At 44.8% G+C, this 21818-nt stretch overlaps 1 protein-coding gene across 5 annotated transcripts in view; it reads right to left on the bottom strand.

Moving 5' to 3' along the window:
* GRIPAP1 (GRIP1 associated protein 1) overlaps positions 1-11143 on the bottom strand; it is a 57896-nt gene extending 46753 nt beyond the window's left edge. For 2 of the 5 annotated variants that reach the window (XM_060183623.1, XM_016190963.2), the window contains exons 1-5: positions 11069-11126; positions 8785-8851; positions 8580-8641; positions 5317-5343; positions 4244-4351 (exon numbers count right to left, since the gene is read on the bottom strand). In XM_060183623.1, the coding sequence (XP_060039606.1) occupies positions 4244-4351; positions 5317-5343; positions 8580-8641; positions 8785-8851; positions 11069-11110 (306 nt within the window). In that variant the 5' untranslated portion in view covers positions 11111-11126. Of the gene's footprint in view, positions 1-4243; positions 4352-5316; positions 5344-8579; positions 8642-8784; positions 8852-11068 lie in introns of all 5 variants that reach the window. The other 3 variants (XM_007529412.3, XM_060183622.1, XM_060183624.1) reach the window with 3 other exon arrangements.
* Between the last annotated feature and the right edge of the window lie 10675 nt (positions 11144-21818).

The following is a 21818-nucleotide window of genomic DNA, read 5'->3' as shown; positions in this document are numbered from 1 at the left end:
TTCAGAATTCTGGTGGTAATATGTCCTGGAGCTCAGCTTCCCCAGAGACCCACCCTACTAGGGAAAGAGAGAGGCAGACTGGGAGTATGGACCGACCAGTCAACGCCCATGTTCAGCGGGGAAGCAATTACAGAAGCCAGACCTTCTACCTTCTGCAACCCACAATGACCCTGGGTCCATGCTCCCAGAGGGATAGAGAATGGGAAAGCTATCGGGGGAGGGGGTGGGATATGGAGATTGGGCAGTGGGAATTGTGTGGAGTTGTATCCCTCCTACCCTATGGTTTTGTTAATTAATCCTTTCTTAAATGAAATAAAATAAAATAAAAAATAAAAAAAGAATTCTGGTGGTGGGAATGGTGTGGATTCCAACCCCTGTCGACATGTAATTCTGTAATAAAAAAAAAAAAACCCTGGCAGCAGGGCCGGGTGGTGGTGCACCTGGTTGAGCACACATGTTACAGAGCAAGAAGACCCAGGTTCAAACCCCTAGTCTCCACCTGCAGGGGAATAGCTTCAAAAAGGTGGTGAAGCAGGGCTGCAGGTGTCTCTCTGTCTCTCTCCCTCTCTTTCTCCCACTTCCCTCTTGATTTTTAACTGTGCCTATCCAATAAATAAAGATAATAAAAAATTAAATGACTTTTTCTTTGAAACATTAAATCACCTATAATCTTGGACCAGGGAGACCAGACACAACTGGTCATGTCAGTAAGATCCAGCTATATGTAAATAGCATTAAATGACACAAAATATGGTGAGGTCTTGTATGATACAGCAAATTCTAACCATGTAATTTTCAGACAACCAAGTCCCCAAATAACTTGGTTATAATAATAATATCCCCCAGTCCTGGAACCTCTGGAAAAAAAAAAACAAAAAAAACACCTGGTAGCCAAAAGCAAAAAAAAAAAAAAAAAAAAATCAGCCTGGGAAACCACTTAGCAGCATCACACATGTGCAAGGCCCTAACTTCATTCATTCCCAGGCAAAGCACTAAATAGTCAGACATCCATGTTCAGTACCAAGGACAGCTCCACTACCAGCCAGTTTCTGTGGAGGAGGGGGGGGTCTGTCTCTGTCTAGAAGCCTAGACACCAAAAACAGCTGCGATGCATTATCAAGGCCAGCACTGCCCACACCTCCCAATGGTGTGACCTCAGAGGGAGGGGTGTACAATGTAAATAACACCACATCAGACCCTTGGCTCAACTCCTGGCTAAAAATGTTGTCGTCCTTATAGTACTGGCAAGGTTATCTGCCCCTATTTTCAGTTGAAAATAAGGAGCCACAAAGAGAGAGTTTATTGTATTGCCTGAGATGTTTCCGCCTCCAATACTGTCTCTTTCATCCACAACTTCACAAGGCTGGCTGTTTCAGTGCTCTATTGAAATGTCACCTTTCAAGCAGTACCCATAATACACATTCCAGTAGTCTCTATGATAGCACTCTCTTCGTTTCTTTTCTTTTTTTAAAAATTTTTACAGAGAGAGAGAGACTCCAACACTGAAGCTTCTTTCAATAGATTGGAAGCCACACTTAAATCTGGGTCATGCACGTGGCAAAGCAGCACACTCCAAGTGAATTATCTTGCCAGCCCTTTTTAAATCTTTCAAAATTTCTTTTGTTTATCATTGACAGGGAAGTAGAAAGAGAGAGAGAGAACAGAGGCTGGGTGGTGCACCCAGTTAAGTACACATAGTACTAAGTGCAAGGGTCTGCACAACGATTAGGGTTCAAACCCCCGGCTCTCCCTCTACCTGCAGTGGGGACACTTCACAAGCAATGAAGCAGGTCTGCAGGTATCTATCTTACTCTCTCCCTCTCTCCCCCTCTTCTCTCAATTTCTTTCTGTCCTATCCAATAAAATGGGGGGGGGAAGGCCACCAGGAGCAGTGGATTCGTAGTGCTGGCACTGAGCCCTAACAATAACCCTGGAGGCAAAAAACACAACAAAACAAAACAAAAAAAGAGGGAGAATAAGGGCATCATGCTGGTACATGCTATTCTGGGAATCAAACTAGGGTCCTGAAAGTCCAATACTGATTAAATTCCCCCGATGTTTTTTTTTTCGAATGTACTTTTTCTTAAATCTCTGTAAATTTTTGGTTAATACACTGTGACTGGCAATTATTATTGTTATTATTTTAAATTTTTGCAGTAGAGTCACAAGCACAGATTTGGAAACAAGACACTTTGGATGTAAATTTCTACTCTGCCATTAACAAGCCAGGTAACTTTGAGATGAATTACTTTATCTCTGCAGAGGTCAATTTTCTGCATCTGTCAAATAAGAACACCAACAATATCTCACCAGCATGTTATATTTTCTTTCTTTCTTTCTTTCTTTCTTTCTTTCTTTCTTTCTTTCTTTTTCTTTTACTTTTTTTTTTAACCAGAGCACTAGTCAATTCTGGCTTTTTTAAAATATTTTTATTTGTGTGTTTATTATTGGGTAGAGACAGAGAAACTGAGAGGGGAGAGGGAGGCAGAGAGGAAGAGAGACACCTACAGACCTGCTTCACCACTCCTGAAGCTTTCCGCCTGCAGGAAGGTACCAGAGGCTTGAACCTAGGATAGAACCTTGTTCACTATAATGTGAGCGCTTAACCAGGTGTGCCACCACCTGCCCCCAGGAAGCATATTTCCTACCTTTGTTCCTCTCTCTCTCTATCCAACCTCCACCCACTATTCTGCTAATGAACTTTTTTTTTTACTAACACACACACACACACACACACACACACAGACAGACACGGTGAGATCATGAGTTTGATCCCTGGCATCACATGCCAGAACGATGCTCTGGTTGTCTCTCTGTATTCTCCTCTCCTCTTTTCTTCTCTCCTTTCTTCTCCTCTCCATTAGTAAATGAATATTTTAAAAAGAGAACCTTATGGAGTCAGGCGGGTTAAGCGCATGTGGCGCAAAGCACAAGGACCAGCTTAAGGATCCCGGTTTGAGCCCCCCAGGTCCCCACCTGCAGGGGAGTCGCTTCACAGGTGGTGAAGCAGGTCTGCAAGTGTCTATCTTTCTCTCCCCCTCTCTGTCTTCCCCTCCTCTCTCCATTTCTCTCTGTCCTATCCAACAACAATGACATCAATAACAACAACAATAAAACAACAAGGGCAACAAAAGGGAAAATAAATAAATAAAAGAGAGAGAACTTTACCTGTGATTGCCAAACACAAAGAAAAGGAGTGATGGGAATCAAAGAAACAGCATAGTGGTTGTACACCAGACTTTCAAGGCTGAAGCCTTAGAGATCCCAGGTTCAATTCCTAGTACCTCCATATATACCAGAGATGCACGGTACTCACCAGAACACTCTTACTGTGTGACTCCCTCTCATTAAAAAAAAATAAGGAGGAGAAGACTATTGTGTTGTCACAAAAGCACAAGGACTGGCGTAGGGATCCCTGGCTCCCAACCTGCAGGGAATTGCTTCACAAGCAGTGAAGCAGGTCTGTAGATGTCTACCTTTCTCTCCACATCTTCCCCTCCTCTCTCCATTTCTCTCTGTCTTAGCCAACAACAATGACATCAATAACAACAACAATAATAACTACTACAACAATAAAACAAGGGCAACAAAAGGGAATACATATTTTTTTTTAAAAAAAAAAGAAAATATGATTTTTCTGACAATTCCATAATAAATTTTAAGGGCCGGTTATGCAACACTCTTTAAAACCAGAGGCTCTGAGTTCCTAGGTTCAATCCCCAGTACCACCATAAGCCAGAACTGAGCAGTGCTCTGGTTTCTCCCTCTCTCTTTCTAATTTCTCTCATTAAAAATAAATATATAAAACATATTTTCCAAAAAATAATTAAAAAGGATGACCTGGGGGTTGATGGGTGCAGTGGATAAAGCATATGACTCAAGTATGAGGTCCTTATTTTGATCCCCAGCATCTATTAGCAGAATGATGCATTGGTTCCCCCCCAGTCCTATCTTTCTTATTAATGAATAAATTTTAAAAGAAAGAGACAGAGAGATAGACTTGGCCAGAAATCAGCAGACCTCAGGGCTTTAATTCTTCTAATCACAGCATGTTGGGTGGAAGAATCTGTCAGCTCACTGCCCCCCACACCCAGCAGCAAGCCAGGATTTGTTTCAGCACCATGGACAGTGACCCAGGGTCCACCTGCATTGTCCAACCTGCCACATAGTGGCCGGGCTATGGCTACAGAACAGGTAGCCCCTCCCACTCTGACCCCCGGCCACTAACCCCTAGTGCTAGCACCTTGCTGAACTCAGCCATGAGTGTACTGTTTTGCAAGCGAAAATCCTCCTCTTGGCTGTGCAGCTTGGCCTGCAGCATCTCATTTTCACTCAGCAGTCCTTCGACTTCCTGTTGTGGTAGACACAGGTGAAATCTCCAATAGGAGCAGAAAGGATGGGGATGCAGGGCACAAAAATGGAGAGTGGGAGAGAATGACACAGAAAGGAGCGTGTTAGGTATGGGGAATAAGGCAAGTGAAATGAGAACCTACAGGAAAGGGTAAAAAGGACACACAGGTCGGAAGACAGACAGACATGGGGGGGAGTTGACGATGATGAGGAAAGAGGCACAGAGGGAAAGAGGGACATGAAAAGGAGGGGTGGATAGAAATGGGGGAGTGGCATGGGAGGGGGCACCATGGCTAAAGCATTAGACTCTCAAGCATGATGTCCTGAGTTCAACCCCCAGGATTACATGTGGCAGAGGGATGCTCTGGTTCTCTTTCTGTCTCAGGAATGAATGAATCTTTAAAATAAAAGAAGAAAAGATAGAAATGGGGAAAAGAGCAAGAAGAGAGGGGATGGGGAGTGAGGAGTTAGTAGAAAAGACAGAGGGGGTGCAGAATGAAAGAAAGAATGACTAACAGCAAGAAGACAGAATGCTAGAACAATGAGAGCAGGAGGGGATGGACAGAACAGTAAGAGAAGAAGAGAGATGGATCCGATCCGGGAAAGACATGAGCCAGAAAGTAAGAGGAATGAAAGGGAGAAGAGAAAGAAAAAGAAGAGAAATGGTGACAGAGGACAGGCAGGGAGAAAGCAGTGAGACTCAGAGAAAGTGGAGCAGGGCAGACAGAGAGACAGCTTCAGAGAGGAGGACATAGGGGAAAGGAGAAGAAAAGATACCCAGAAGACAGACATGGAAGGAGGCAAATGCAGGGGAACCAAAAAGATGAAGTAGCAGTCAGAGAGGCAACGTGCACACACAGAGAAAGAAAGGCCAGTACAAGGAGAGCCCAGCATACAGAAATATCCCCACTGAGGCACAATTTCCAAACACAACCCCGCCCCCACCACCACCATGGGTCCCCTTACCTGAGCTTTCTTGCTCTTGCTCAGTGCCTAAAGGTGGGGGCGGGGAGGGTAGGAAGAGAGATAATGAGAACAGAGATGGACTCCCTCACTGGGGTATGGAGACATCATGGTGAGTGGCAAGGAGGGAAGGGAGGGGACAATGAAGGCAGGGGCTGGGGAGGAGGAGGTGAGATGCTTCAGAAACACAGTCCCTGCACGACAATTTGGAGTTTCCAGTAATGATGGAGTGAGTAAAGGTTTGAGCAAGGGAAGGACGGAAGGAAAGGGAGTGGGGACCAGTTTTGGTGGCAATGCTAGAAAAAAAAAATGTCATCTCTGTCCCTAAGCTCCTGAAACTGATTGTGAGTCTTAAAGAGGTAAACCCTTCAAGGAATGGGCCTCTCTCTGGGCTCAAAAAGTGTGACTTCACTGCTGTAGTTGCCTAAACTTGTCTATATGGATCATTCTTTTTATTTATTTATGTATTTTATTTTTAAATATTTATTTATTTATTTATTCCCTTTTATTGTTCTTGTTGTTTTACTGGTATAGTTATTATTGTTGTTGTTACTGATGTTGTTGTTGGATAGGACAGAGAGAAATGGAGATTGGAGGGGAAGACAGAGAGGGGGAGAGAAAGACAGACACCTGCAGATCTGCTTCACTGTCTGTGAAGTGACTCCCCTGTAGGTGGGGAGTTGGGGGTTCAAATCAGGATCCCTACACTGGTCCTTGTGCTTTGCGCTACCTGGGCTTAACCCGTTGCGTTTCTACCTGACTCTCACATTCTTTTTATTTAACTTTATTTTTTAATTTTTTTTTACTTTATTTTTATTTACTTGTTTTTTTTGTTGGATAGACACAAGAGAGATATTGAGAGGGAAAGAGAGAGAGAGAGACATATGCAGCACTGTTTCACTACTCATGAAGCTTTTCCCCTGCAGGTGGGGACCAGGGGTTTGAACCCGGGTCCGTATGCACTGTAATGTGTGCAGTTAACCAGGCACACTACCACCTGGCCCCTATATGGATCATTCTTTGATGATGATGATGATGATGATGATGATGATGATACAGAAAGATATTGAGAGGGGAGGGGACCATAGAGAGGGAGAGAGACAGAGAGACACCTGCAGCCCTTCTCCACCACTTTTGAAATTTTCCCTTGCAGGTGGGGACCAGGGGCTTGAACCAGGTCTTTGTGTTCTGTAATGTGAGCCCTCAACCAGGTGTGCCACCACCTGGCCCGTGGATCATTCTTTAAATAAAAAAAATGTTTTATTTTATTTACTTATTGTATAGACACTGACAGGCAGAAATTGCTAGGGAAGGGGGAGACAGAGAAAGAGAGGAGCAGGGGACATAGCATAATGGTTATGCAAAGAGACTCTCAGGCCTGAGGCTCCAATGTCCCAGGTTCAATCCCCTGTACTACCATAAACCAGAGCCTAGCAGTACTGTGATAAAAAACAAACAGAGAGAGAGAGTGTGTTAAGACACCTGCTACATTGTAACATGCATTCACTCTGCACATAGCCAGGCCCTCGAAGATTTATTTTATGTATCATCAATACATAGGAGAGTTTCACATGAGGCAGAAAGAAGGAGGTCAGAGAGAAGTCAGAGCACCAGTGGTACATGTGGTGCTGGGGATAGACCTAGAAACCTCAGACATGAAAAGTCTAATGCTCTACCATTTAGCTATTTCCCCAGCCACTATATGAATCCTTCTGTAGAAGCTGTCACTCTTCGGCTGGGCAGCTGGAGGGCACAGCCAGGTTGGAGAAATTAGGTGCCCTACAGAAGAAAAACTCAAACTTTCTTTCATTCTTTCTTCCTTTCTCTTTCTCTCTCTCTCTTCTTAAATAGTTTTATTTATTTATTTATTGGCTAGAGACAAGAGATAAATTGAGAGGAAGGAGGAAATAGAAAAGGAGAGAGACAGAGAGATACCTGCGCCCTGCTTCGCCACTCATGGAGCTTTCCCCCTGCATGTGGGGACCAGGGGCTTGAACCCAGGTCCTTGTGCACTGTGATGTGTTCACTTATCCAGGTGTGCCACCACCTAACCCATCTCTTTCTCTTTCTTTCTTTCTCTCTTTCTTTCCTTCTTTCTCTCTTTCTTTCTTTCTTTCTTTCTTTCTTTCTTTCTTTCTTTCTTTCTTTTTTACCCAAGCACTACTCAGTTCTGGCTTCTAGTAGTGGGAGAGTGGGGGCTTCAACCTGGGACTTTGGATCTTTGGATACAAAAGTCTCTTTGCATAAATATAATGCTACCTCTCCTGCCCAAGAAACCTAACTTTCTGCATTCCATATCCCTTCATCCAACAAGTCGTTATGGTGAACAAACCATACATAACATCGTAGTATGTGTAAGAATAGGACAGTGACTAAGATGAGGCTCCCAAATGCCTTGAGGGGCCATATTAGGTACATGCTATCTCTTCCTTAGAGGATCTGAGAGGCAGCTTCAGTCTCATTTCATTAACACAACCAGGGCAGGGATGGAGAAGGAGCACAAGGCAGGGGTATGAAGAGAGGACTGGAGACAGGTCCAACGCAGATTGGCCAAGAGATTGGATGGTATAATTAGAGGCTGGTGAATGCAAATGGCTAAGTAGTTTGACATTTAAACTGAAACACAGGGGCGCGCACTCATTACCACATGCAACGAACCCCGGGTTCAAGGCTCCAATCCTTCCCCTGCAAAGGGGAAGCTTCACAAGTGCTGAAGCAGGGCTACAGGTGTCTCCTACACTCTCTATCTCCCCTCCCCTCTCCATTTCCCTCTGTATTTATCAAAAAGAAGAAGGAGGAGGAGGAGGAGGAGAGGAAGGAAGAAAAAGGCCACCAGGTGTGCTGTACCTGTCATGCAAGCACCTGCACCTCAGTGATAACCCAAATGGCAATTAAAAAAAAAAAAGAAAAGAAAAAAAAGTGTGTGTTTGTCAGAAAACTCACTATGTATTTGTCTATATTTTTCTATGCAGAAATGCATCATGACTTTTCTGACAAATATATACCCAGAGTAAATGGAAATTAAGAGATTATGTGGGCACAGATAAAAACAGCAGGTTATAGAACATTCCATGGGAAGTTTTGTGGGTTTTTGTTTGTTTGTTTGTTTGCTTGTTCTTTTTTTTTTTTTTTTTTTTAACTAACTAGTGGCAGTGGGCAACATCAGGCCTGGCTCACTGTATGTCGATGCTAACTGGGCAGCTTGTGTGAAGTAGACAGCTGCTGCAGGGAAGGACAGACAGATGGGGGAGTGGGAGGGAGGTTACCTTCTGAGCTTTGCTGAACTCCTTATCCAGGTAGGCGACCTTCTGTCGAAGGCTGGTGAGCTCTGGTGTGGGGAGAGCAGCGAGTCTCAGCCTCAGTGGCAAAAGACCTAAAAGGTCTTCCTGCCAGCCTCTGGGATATGTTCCTTCAGCCTCTGCTTCCCAAAGCCAGCCAACCCCCCCCCCCCATCCAACCATCTGGGCTCACCAACACCATTTTTTCGTAGTTCATCTGAAAGCTGATAGTTGTTTGTCCGGAGTTCCAGAAGCTGAGCCTTGGGGTAGCGGTAGGAGGGGAACAGAAAAGGAAAATAAACAGGTCATGAGTGGGCCCCTTCTTAGCACTCAAATGGAAGTAACTCCCTAATTTCCAGAGTCCCTGCAGTCCTCTCAGCCTCCCAGTGCCTTTTTAGTCACTCCCTGTGACCTGTTTCAGCTACTTCCTAAGTAAGCTTCCAGGCCCTCAGTCACCATCTGGACTTCTCCAGCTCCACTTCGCACCTAGGCCACTATAGAGCGCTGACTCAGCCAAAATCCCACTCCTGGGTGCTCCCTGGTACTCTAAGCCCACATGCCCACAGGGTAAAGTTCCTCCTCTTCTTCCTCTTTTTGACAGATATATTAAACATCCCTCAGTCTGTCCTTCTGTCAAGGAGTGTCACATTCACACTCCTCCTGGCCAGACCTGGAGGTCTCCATCTCCCCCCACCCCCAGGAGAGTGCCTCGTATCCTTCTACCCCCCCCTTTTTTTTTTTTACCAAAACACTGGTCAGCTTTGGCTTAATGGTGCAGAGGATTGAACCTGGGACTTTGAAGCCTCAGTTTGTATAACCATTATGCTCTCTACACCCATCTGCCCATTTTTTAACTTATCTTTTTTCTTTTTTTAGAATAGACAGAAGTATATACATATATATATATATATATATATATATATATATATATAGAGAGAGAGAGAGAGAGAGAGAGAAGACATCCACAGCACTCCTCCCCAGCTCAAGAAGCTTCTCCACTGCAGGTGGGGACCTGGGGACCAGGGGCTTGAACCTGGGTTCTTATGCACTGTAATGTGTGTGCTTAAACAGGTGTGCCACTGCCCACCCTCACCCATCCCACACACACACACTGTTCCCTTCTAACAGGACCTTTCCCCACACTGTGATGCCAGCCTTCACTGCCTTGTGATCAGCTAAAGGTCAGAGGGACTATACGGAACTCCCTTACCCCTGTTCTGTCTCAGCCCTGATTCAACTGTAATATCCGTGGCACCCACTTAGATTCCCTCTCCTTCCGAGGGTCTAGTGGTTTTTCTCTCACTCATAGATCAAGGGAGTCCAGTTTTCTCACCAAAGTCTCACCCAACCCCCTCAAGAGCTCTCCAGTCATATCCAATAGGGTGGCCCTCCATCTTTCAAAGTGGAGACACTCTTACTATCTTACACAGTTTATGGGGGTCAATCCCTTTGGTGGTCTAATGATCTGACCCTCACACAGTCCTTTTGGTTTATCTCACTCAAGGGCCAGTCCACACCTGGAGTTCCTCGGCGCCTTCCACAAAGACCCTACTCAAGTCCCCCCTACTCGGCCCTTCGGAGCCTCTACACCCATTAACTCCAAAGATCTTCCACCCTCCCCATACCTCTCCAAACACGAAACTCAAGAAGAGTACATTCATGATACATTATGGTCTTTCCATCCATCTCAAGAGTACCCTACCCTCCACCCCCCAAAAATGGAGTGATCAGAGTACCCAGTTAAGGTACCTCCCCCAAGCCCAGCGAATGTCCCTCCAATGCTGACTAAGTTATCACTCCACCCTTCTCTGGTCCTCAACCCTGGAACTAAGGGGATCATCCCTAATCATCTCATTGTACCTCCCCCTCCTAGGACCCACTAGTGCCACTCACAGAGGACCTCCAATTCCCAGGAATAATGACAATATGTGAGCTCTTTCCATGATCCTTTGGTGGAGTAGTCTCTCCCACAAACATTTCCACCTCATCCCAGATAATGGTACAGCCCTCTCCAAGTCTACCCCCCCCAATGTGACGCAAATGGCCGAGGTCTGCTTCCTTCCTCTCCATACAAAATGGTTTCATCCTCTTAGGATCTCTCTCATTCTCTCCCCCTCCCTCGAAGGCTAATGTTGTTCTCATCCACCCAAGGTGTCCCCACCTGAGTTCGAAGGTCTCGGTCTCGGCTCCTCCAAGTCTGGGGAAAGTACCTCCCCCTCTAGGAAGCGCTCCTCCACCCACAAAGCAAACAGAATTCTGCCCCCACCCCTTACCCACACCCCCCAAAATCAGGAGTATCTCGAAATCTAATAAGAATCAATACTCAGAGCCTCAGTTTCTCCTCTTCACACCAACCCATTAGCCTCAAGGTCCATAGCAACCAACCCCTCCTTCCTCAACAGAGCTGGCGATGTGACTTCTACCCATCCCGCCACCTATAGCCCAGCTCAGTGGCCTTTTCCCCTGTGGAGCAGCACCTGCATCCGCTGAAACTCCTCCTCGGACAGAGCTTGCGCCATGTTCCTCCCCCTCCCACCCACCCCCCGCCAGCTTTCTGCACAGGCGCAGTGCTGCCCTGCTGTCAGGATTCGGATCGGATCAAACCACTGGTTCAGAATGGAGGGGTGGCTTCCCCTCAGAAGGTCAGTCTTTTGGGAACCAGAGAGAGAAGAATGAAACAGACATAGACTGTGAACTATAATTTAGTATAATTTAATATTCTGTTAGAATCTCGGTTGTCTTGTCTGGGTTTGGAGTTCTGGTTGATTAGATATTTTGATGTGACACCGGGGCCCTCCTGTAGCCTAGGTAGACTCGTCCTCAGGGAAGTGTCAGCCGACAGAAAAATCACCCTTCCGTGGTGTTCTTTAAGGAGAATGGCCGGCTTGGAAACAGTGGAACTAAATGCGGAAGCTTGGGGCCTTTCTGATTCCCGCCCCTCTCCGGCTGACCCAAAAGGGGAGTCCCGCCTCTTGTGAAGTCTTTAAACGCCTCCCAACCCCATCACGCGCTCTCTCCATTCCCCCCCCCCTTTAACGCTTATTTTCTTAACACGAAGCTGTTAGATAAAGCATCTGGCTACTGCTAAGTTGAAAAGACGTGCTAGAATGGCCAAAAAATAACGAATGATCAAATAAATAAAAATAGAGAACATGAATAGTGACAGTGTATCAATAAAAGGCTACTAGGTTATTCCCAGATTTCTTTAATGTCTTTCATTGGTGGGGGATGAGTAACTTAATATTGATCTACACTTATAGGAAACGTGAGAATGGTTCAAAGACATTCCATGTATCCATTACCCAGGTTCAATTGTTTATATGTTACCACCTTTGCTTTTTCATTCTTTTTTTTTTTTTTTTCCGGGCTTCTAGTGCTTCCTACCTATATGATTCCACTGCTCCTAGCAGACTCGCAGAGGGCGAGAAAAACAAAGAAGGTCTCATCACGGGAGTCAGGTGGCGCAAAGTGCAAGGACCTGCAGAAGGATCCGGGCTCTAGCCCCCGGCTCCCCACCTGCAGGGGAGTCACTTCACAGGCGGTGAAGAAGGTCTGCAGGTGTTTATCTTTCTCTCCTGCTGTTGTGGTGAAGCAGGTCTGCAGGTGTCTATCTTTCTCTCCCGCTGTTTTCCCCTCCTCTCTCCATTTCTCTCTGTCCTATCCAACAACGACATCAATAATAATTACTACAACAAGGAATAAATTAATATTTTTAATTAAATAAAAAGAAAGCCTCATCACTGATGCTTCCCTTTTGCAACCTGTTCTCATGTGACAGGCACCCAAAGGATGAACACCCTCATATAGAATCCTCTTGTGGTTATTTCCAGTAGAGATGCACTGCTCCCAGTCAAATTTTTCAGACAGACACGCACACAGAGATAAATATATCACAGCACCAAAACTTCCTCCAATGAGGTGGGGGCGATGAGATTTTTTTCTAATTTAAAATTGCCCTGTGGCCCAAAAGGTGGTGCAGTGACTAGAGCTTGAACTTAAGCATGAGGTCTTGACTTTGATCCCTAGCATTGCCTGTTCCATACTGATGTCTTCTCTCTCCTCTATTATTAATTATTTATTTTATTTTATTTATTTTCCCTGTTGTTGCCCTTGTTGTCTTTTTTATTGTTGTTGTAGTTGTTATTGATGTCATTGTTGTTGGATAGGACAGAGAGAAATGGAGAGAGGAGGGGAAGACAGAAAGGGGGAGGGAAAGAGAGATACCTGCAGACCTGCTTCATCGCCTGTGAAGTGACTCCCCTGCAGGTGGGGAGCCGCGCGCTCGAACCAGGATTCTTATGCCCATCCTTGTGCTTTGCGCCACATGCACTTAACCTGCTGCGCTACCATCCGACTCCCTATTGATTTTTTTTTCATTTTTATTGCCACTAGGGTTATCACTGGGGCTTGGTGTCTGCACGACTAATCCACTGATCCTGGCAGCCATCCCCCACCTCCTTCCCCCCCTTTCCTTTTTTTATTATGTTTTATTTGTTTATTTATTTATTATTGGATAGAGACAGAGAGAAACTGAGAAGGAAGGGAGAGATAGAGACGGGGAGAGACAGAGAGACACCTGCAGCCCTGCTTCACCACTTGTGAAGCTTTCCCCCCGTGCAGGTTGGGACCAGGGGCTTGAACCTGGGTCCTAGCACACTCTCATGTGTGCAGTTAACCAGGTGCACCACCACCTGGCCCCCTCCCTTTTCTTTATTTTACAGACCAGAGAGAAATGGAGAGGGGAGAGGAAGATAAAGAGGGAGAGAGACATCTACAGACTTGCTTCACCACTTGTGAAGCCTCCTTCCTGCAGGTGGGAAGTGGGGGCTCCAAACCAATTCCTGGGGCTAGATAGTGGTGCACCTGGTGGAGCGCACACGTTACAATGTGCAAGGAGCTGTGTCTAATCCCCTGGTCCCACATGCAGGGGGAAAGCTTTGCAAGTGGTGAAGCAGTGTTGCAGGTGTCTCTCTCTCTCTCTCTCTTCCTCTCTATCTCCCCCTTCCCTCTCAATTTCTGGCTGTCTCTATCTGATAAATAAAGATAATAATAATAAAATAAAATAAAGAAACCAGGTCTTTATATATGGTAATGTGGGTACTTGACCAGGTGTCCCACAAAGAATTGTTTTTTTACATTTATGTGCTTAATTTCTTTTTAAAATTTATTTATAAAATGGAAATATTGGCAGGATCATAGGATAAGAGGGGTACAATTCCACAAAATTCCCACCGCCAGAACTCCATATCCCATTCCCTCCCTTGAGAATTATTTAAATTTTTTTTAAATTATTTGTTTTCCCTTTTGTTTCCCTTGTTATTTTTTTATTATTGTTGTAGTTACTATTATTGTTGTTGTTGATGATGTCGTCGTTGCTGGATAGAACAGAGAGAAATGGAGAGAGGAGGGGAAGACAGAGAGGGGGAGAGAAAGACAGACACCTGCAGACCTGCTTCACTGTCTGTGAAGTGACTCCCCTGCAGGAGGGGAGCCGGGGCTGGAACCGGGATCCTTCACCGGTCCTTGCACCACGTGTGCTTAAACCAATGCTCAGCTCTGGCTTATGGCAGTGCGAGGGATTGAACCCGGGACTTCAGAGCCTCAGATATGTGAGTCTTTTTGAATACCTCATTCAGTCTGTTCCTGCTGAGGTTAGTCTGGATCACACTGTGGTGTTGCATCTGCTAGAGAAAAATGGGTATGTGCCTGTTAAAGTGTCAGAGCCCATCTTTTTTTAATTTCTTTCTTCCTTTCTCTTTTCCTCTCTTTTCTGATAGACAGATATAGAGTGGAAGAGAGACAGAGAAACATCTGTCTGTAGCAGTGTTTCACCATTCATGAAGCTTCTCCCCTGAAGGTGGGGACCAGGGGCTTGAACTCCAGTCCTAGAGCATGGTGACAGGTGCACTCTTGCTAGTTAGCCACTGCCCAGCCCCAAAGCCACTCTTAAATGGGAAATCAAGAGGCTGGGTGGTGGTGCACCTGGTTGAGCACATACATGACATTACACAAAAACCCGGGTTCAAGCCCCCGGTCCCCACCTGCAGGGGAAAAGCTTCGTTGCTGCAGGTCTCTCTCTCTCTTTCCCTCTCTGCCTCTCTCCTCCTCTCTTTCTATCTTCCCCTTTCCTCACAAATTTTCTCTGTCCCTACCCAAAATAGTTAAATTAAAAATATATACTTTAAAAAGGATTCTGAGAGGACATGGCAAGTATTGGAAACCTACTGAAGAATAGATTACATGGGGGCCGGGCAGTAGTGCACTGGATTAAGCACCTATAGTTTGAAGCATAAGGATCCTGGTTCAAACCCCTGGATCCCCACCTGCGGGGGGGGGGGTGTCACATCACAAGCAGTGAAGCAGGTCTGCAGGTATCTTTCTTTCTCTCCTCCTCTCTATCTAACCCTCCCCTCTCAATTTCTCTCTGTCCTATCCAACAACAACAATAATGGAAAAAAAGATGGCCACCAGAAGCAGTGGATGCATGGTGCAGGCACCAAGTCCCATAGATAACCCTAGAGGAAAAAAAAAAACTACTCTGGCTGGAGAACAGATGTTTCGTTTTCTGTATTTTGTTTTTCAGCCAGAGCACTGCTCAGCTCTGACTTATGGTGATGTGAGGGATTGAACCGGAGATCTCAGGGCCACAGGCATGAAATCATGTTGTGTAAACTGCTGTATTATCTCTCTGCCAACTCTTCTATAGGACTTTCAAAGCGAACTTTAATATGTGTGTGTGTGTGTGTGTGTGTGTGTGTGTGTGTGTGTGTGTGTGTGCATCATTGGATGGAAACAGAAATTGAGAGAGGAGAAGGAGATAGAGGGAAAAAGACAAACATCTGCATCTCTGCTTTAGCACTAGTGAAGCTTCCCCCTGCAAGTGGGGACTAGGGGCTTGAATCCTGGTCCTTGTGCACTGTAATGTGTGCACTTAACCACATATGTCACTGCTTGACCCCTAAAGATTTATAAATTCATTCGTTTATTAAGAGAAGGCAAGAATAAGAAATAAAATAAGCCTTTTTTAAAAAAATTGAAAAGCAGGAGTCGGGCAGTAGTGCAGCGAGTTAAATGCAGGTGGTGCAAAGTGCAAGGACTGGCGTAAGGATCCCGGTTCGAGCTCCCAGCAGATGGTGAAGCAGGTCTGCAGGTGTCTATCTTTCTCTCCCCCTCTCTGTCTTCCCCTCCTCTCTCCATATCTCTCTGTCCTATCCTACAACGATGACATCAATAACAACAATAAGAACTACAACAACAATAAAAAGGGCAACAAAAGGGAAAATAAATAAATAAATATTTTTAAAAGGATTTAAAAAATTGAAAAGCCCAGATTCCGCAGCAATACCTTCCATTTCACCCCAACAACACACATTTCAGTCTAGTTTTCTCCCTTTGCATATGTGGGCCGTTGGATTCAACATCCATCCATGATTTCCAGCAGAGGGAAAACTAGAGCCAGGGAGATGGCATAATGGTGGAACTTTAGACGTTCAGGCTTGAGACTTAGAGACCCCTGGCATCACACGTCAGCATGCTGCTCTGGTTCTCTCTCCCCCTCTATCTCTCTCATTAGTAACCCCTGATATCACCATAAGCCAGGAATGAACAGTGTTCTGGGATGCCTCACATTTAAATATTTTTTTTAAAAAAATAGTTTTCTAGTGGTCCGGGAGGTGGCGCAGTGGATAAAGCATTGTATTCTCAACCATGATGTCCTGAGTTCAATCCCTAGCAGCACATGTACCAGAGTGATATTTGGTTCTTTCTCTCTCTCCTATCTTTTTCATGAATAAATAAATAAATTCTGGGAAAAAAGTTTTTTGGTCATCACTGGTGCTTCAGTGTGGTGTGTGTATGCTTGTGTGTGTGTGTGTGTGTGTGTGTGTGTGTGTGTATGTGTTATATAGATGACAGATAGATGATATAGTATGATCCAGGAGGTGGCGCAGTGGATAAAACATTAGACTTTCAAGCATGAGATTCCAAGTTCAATCCCTGGTAGCACATGTACCAGAGTGGTGTCTGGTTCTCTCGTTTTCTCTCTCTCTCTCTCTCTCTCTCTCTCTGTCTCTCCTATCTTTCTCATTAATGAATAAATAAAATCTTGGGGAGTTGGGCTGTAGTGCAGCAGGTTAAGCACAGGTGGCGCAAAGCGCAAGGACCAGAGTAAGGATCCTGGTTCGAGCCCCTGGCTCCCCACCTGCAGGGGAGTCGCTTCACAGGCGGTGAAGCAGGTCTGCAGGTGTCTCTCTTTCTCTCCCCGTCTCTGTCTTCCCCTACTCTCTCCATTTCTCTCTGTCCTTTCCGACAACAATGACATCAATAACAACAACAATAATAACTACAACAATAAAACAACAAGGGCAACAAAAGGGAATAAATAAATATTTTAAAATAAATAAATAAATAAATAAAATTATTAAAAAGATAAATAGGGGGCCAGGCGGTAGCACAGCGGATTAAGCGCACATGGCACAAAGCTCAAGGACCGATGTAAAGATCCTGGTTCGTGCCCCCGGCTCCCCACCTGCAGGGGGGTCGCTTCACAGGTGGTGAAGCAGGTCTGCAGGTGTCTATCTTTCTCTCCCCCTCTCTGTCTTCCCCTCCCCTCTCCATTTCTCTCTGTCCTATCCAATAACAACAATAATAATAACAACAACAACAAATAAACAACAAGGGCAACAAAAGGGGAAAAATAGCCTCCAGGAGCAGTGGATTTGTAGTGCAGGCACTGAGACCCAGCAATAACCCTGGAGGCAAGAAAAAAAGATAGATGATAGATAGATAGATAGATAGATAGATAGATAGATAGATAGATAGATGATAGATAGATACTCCAGAACAACATTCACTTCTGGCTTATGGTGGTGCTCAGATTGAACCTGGGACCTCAGTGTCTCAGGCATGAAAGTCTTTAGCAGAACCATTATGCTGTCTCCCCAGCCCCAGGCCACCATTTGTCAGATAAAAATAAGAGACAGAGAAAGACACCACAGCACCAATGCTTCTTTCAGCACAGTGGGGGCCAGGTTTGAACCTGGGTTGTATCCATGGCAAATTAAAAACACATTCCAAAAGAACTATCTTGCCAGCCCTTAAAAGCATGTTTTGGAACTGGGGAGATAGCATAATGGTTATGCAAAAGATCTTAATGCCTGAGCCTCTGAGGTTCCAAGTTCAGTTCCCAACACTACTAGAAACCAGAGATGAGCAGTATTCTGGTCTCTTTTTGTGTATCTCTCTTTCTCATTAAAATAAAATATTAAGAAAATAAAATGTAGGGGCCAGGCAGTGGCTTAAATGGTTAAACACATATAGTACAAAGCAAAAGGGCCCATACAAGTATCTAGGTCCGTCTCCCAGCTCCTTACCTGTGGGGTGGGGGTGTGGGTGCCTCTCAATCGAAGCAGGTCTACAAGACCTGTCTGTCTCTCTGGAACCTGGGTCCTTGCACATTATAACATGTGTCTGGCACCGTGGTCTCCTAGTCAAGATCTCAAGATGCCTGCCTCCATGGGTGGCCAACAATATATCGTCTCTTCTCCAGAACAGAAGATTCCGGGTGCATCTGGGTGACAAGTCTAGCAGATGGAGACTTGTCTCAAGTGGCCTCCCCCAGGGCTCTGTTCTGGCTCCTACGCTATTTAATATTTACATCAATGACCTCCCAGAAACTTCTTCAAGGAAGTTCATCTACGCCGATGACATCTGCTGTGCAACTCAGGCATCCAAGTTCGACATCCTCGAGGAAACACGAAAGACATGTCTCTGATATCTGATTACTGTAAAAAATGGCGACTAATCCCTAGCACTGCAAAAACGGTATCATCTGTTTTCCATCTGTTTTCCATCTACACCATCTACACCATGCCTCGCGTGAGCTTAATGTGCAACTTGGCGATATGAGAATCCGGCATGAAGCCCAGCCAGTCTATCTTGGCGTCACTCTCGATCGCACTCTGTCATTTCACGAACATCTCATAAAAACTGCAGCAAAGGTGGGCGCGAGGAATAACATCATTGCAAGACTGGCCAGCTCCTCATGGGGCGCGAGCGCTTCCACACTACGATCATCATCTCTGGCATTATGCTATTCCACTGCAGAATACTGTGCCCCAGTATGGTTCCGTAGCCCCCATGTCCACTTGGTCGATTCCAAATTATATTCCTCCATGAGGATAATTTCTGGAACCATGCGTTCCACCCCGGTTCCATGGGTGCCAGTTCTTAGCAACATCGCCCCGCCAGATATTCGTCGGGATGCGGCATCATCTAAGTTCATTTCCCACGTCTACGCTCTATGCTCGACCGGACCTGCCAATATACGCGGATATCTTCACCCACCCTGTCCAACGCTTGACGTCTCGTCATCCAATCTGGTCCCCTACACCTACACTGAACTTCTCTGTTCCAGACTCTTGGAAACAGAGTTGGCAGTCAGCTGAGGTAAAGAACAAACACCTCATCACAGACCCCTGCAAGCGTCAACCCGGCTTTGACCTAGCACGTTATGATTGGGCCCTCCTCAATCGCTACCGAACAGGCCATGGCCGGTGCGCCGCTATGTTCCATCGCTGGGGAGCCAGAGACGACCCGAACTGCCCCTGCGGCTCCAGACAGACTATGACCCACATGGTCAACGACTGCCACCTCTCCAGATTCAAAGGAGGTCTCGAAACTTTACATCAGGCTCAACCTGACGCTGTTGACTGGCTACGGAAGAAGGGCAAACGCTAGAAGAAGATAAAATGTGTGCTCAAACAGGTGCACCACCACCTGGCCCTTGTCTCTCTTATTTTTTTATTAATTTATTTATTCCCTTTTGTTGCCCTTGGTTTTTTTAAATTATTGTAGTTATTATTGTTGTTGTTATTAATGTCATTGTTGTTGGATAGGACAGAGACAAGGGGAGAGAAAAAGAGAAGACAGATGGGGAGAGAAAGCTAGACATCTGCAGACCTGCTTCACTGCTTGTGAAGCAACTCCTCTGCATGTGGGGAGCGGGGGGGCTCGAACTGGGATCCTTATGTCAGTCCTGGAGCTTTGTGCCATGTGCGCTTAACCTGTTGTACTACAGCTGACTCCCAGAAGTGAATTTTTTTATCTGCCATGAGAAAAGATTTCCAGTCAGTGCTCTTCTCTTTCCTTCTTTCTTTCTTTCTCTTTCTTTTTCTTTTCTTTTTTCCATTTGTTATTAATAGTACGTTACAAGATTGTAAGATTATAATCTATAGTCCCACACCATACCCGCAACCAAAATTTTTTGTCCCCACCCCCCCACCTCCCAAAGATAACCACCATAGTTCTCACAAGCCTTAAACAGTTTGCTTTCTGGTTTACTTGTTTGTTTTTGTTTTGTTTCGTTGTGCAAGTTCATGTGAATCAGATCTCTAGATTCCACATGAGTGAAACCACCAGGTATTTTACTTAATTCTTTTCTTATTTTGTTAAGTATAGTCACCTCTAGATACATCCATTCTTTATTTTGATTGAGAATGATTGGGTTCTCAAAAAAGTCCTGACATTTTTTTTCCAAATTTTTTTATTTTATTATTTTTTTTCCAAATTTTTTTATTTTTTAACTTTTTTTTCTAAAGATGTTTTGGTGCTGTGGACTCTGTTTTTCTCTCTCTCTCTCTCTCTGCCTCTCCCTGCATCTCTGCCTTCTCCATCTCTATTTTTTAAATATTTATTTATTTATTTATTTTCCCTTTTGTTGCCCTTGTTTTTTTTTATTGTTGTTGTAGTTATTATTGTTGCTGTTATTGATGTCGTTGTTGGATAAGACAGAGAGAAATGGAGAGAGGAAGGGGAGGCAGAGAGGGGGAGAGAAAGATAGACACCTGCAGACCTGCTTCACCACCTACCTGTGAAGTGACTCCCCTGCAGGTGGGGAACCAGGGGCTCGAACCAGGATCCTCACCCCAGTCCTTGTGCTTCGTGCCACATGTGTTTAACCCGCTGTGCCACCATCCATCTCTATTTTTAAAAAGGAAGGAAGGAAGGAAAAGAGATATTCTTATGTAGAAATGTTATGCATGTACAAACTATTGTATTTTATTGTCAACTATAAACCATTAATCCCCAAATGAAGAAATTTTTAAAGAAAGAAAGAAAGAAGGAAAGAGAGAAAAACCGTGGGCGGGGGTAGATAGCATAATGGTTATGCAAACAGATTCTCATGTCTGAGCTCCAAAGTCCCCCACAGCACCATAAGCCAGAGCTGAGCAGTGCTGTGGTAAAAAAAAAAAAAAAAAAACAGAGTTGTTTTAATACTACTACTACTACCACCACTACCACTACCACTACTACTATTACTTCATGGTTGCATTGTCTGATGCTCTGCCAGTTGAACTATGACCCTGTTTGCAGCTCTGGCTTATGGTGGTGTGGGGGATTGTACCTGGGACTTAGAGCCTCAGGCATGAGAGTCTTTTTGCATAACCATTATGCTATCTTCCCCGGCCCCAAAAGTTCTTTTAATTTTTTTAATTAATTAATCTATTTATTCCCTTTTGTTGCCCTTGTTGTTTTATTGTTGTAGTTATTACTGTTGTGGTTGTTTTCGTTGTTGTTGGATAGGACAGAAAGAAATGGAGAGAGGAGGGGAAGACAGAGAAGGGGAGAGAAAGATAAACACCTGCAGACCTGCTTCACCGCTGGTGAAGCGAATCCTCTGCAGGTGGGGAGCCGGGGCTCGAACCGGGATCCTTATGCCAGTCCTTGCGCTTTGCACCACGTGTGCTTAACCTGCTGCGCTACCGCCCGACTCCCCAAAACTTTACTTTTAAAGAATTATAAGAATTATTTAGTGGTCTGGGAGGTGGCTCAGTGACTAAGGAACTAGACCCTCAAGCATGAGGTCCTGAGTTCAGTCCCCAGCAGCACATGTATCAGAGTGATGTCTGGTTCTTTCTCTCTCTCCTCCTATCTTTCTCATTAATAAAATAATTTTTAAAAAAAGAATTATTTAATAATGGGGCCAGGGAGAGAGCATTGCTCTGGCACATGAGGTGTTGGGTATTGAACTCAGGACCTTGTACTTGACACTCCTCCACTTTAACCCCTGTACCACTTCTTGGGTCATTGTATTATGTCTCAAGTAGATAATTCTAAATCAACACCATATATATATATTATATAATATACAATACATTATATTATATCACATAAAGTTTATTATATATTATATATTAAGTATAATATAATAAATATAATATATTAAAT

The sequence above is a fragment of the Erinaceus europaeus genome, chromosome X (genome assembly GCF_950295315.1).
Source record: "Erinaceus europaeus chromosome X, mEriEur2.1, whole genome shotgun sequence".
Classification (NCBI taxonomy): Eukaryota; Metazoa; Chordata; class Mammalia; order Eulipotyphla; family Erinaceidae; genus Erinaceus; species Erinaceus europaeus.
This window is presented reverse-complemented; position numbering and strand designations above follow the sequence as displayed.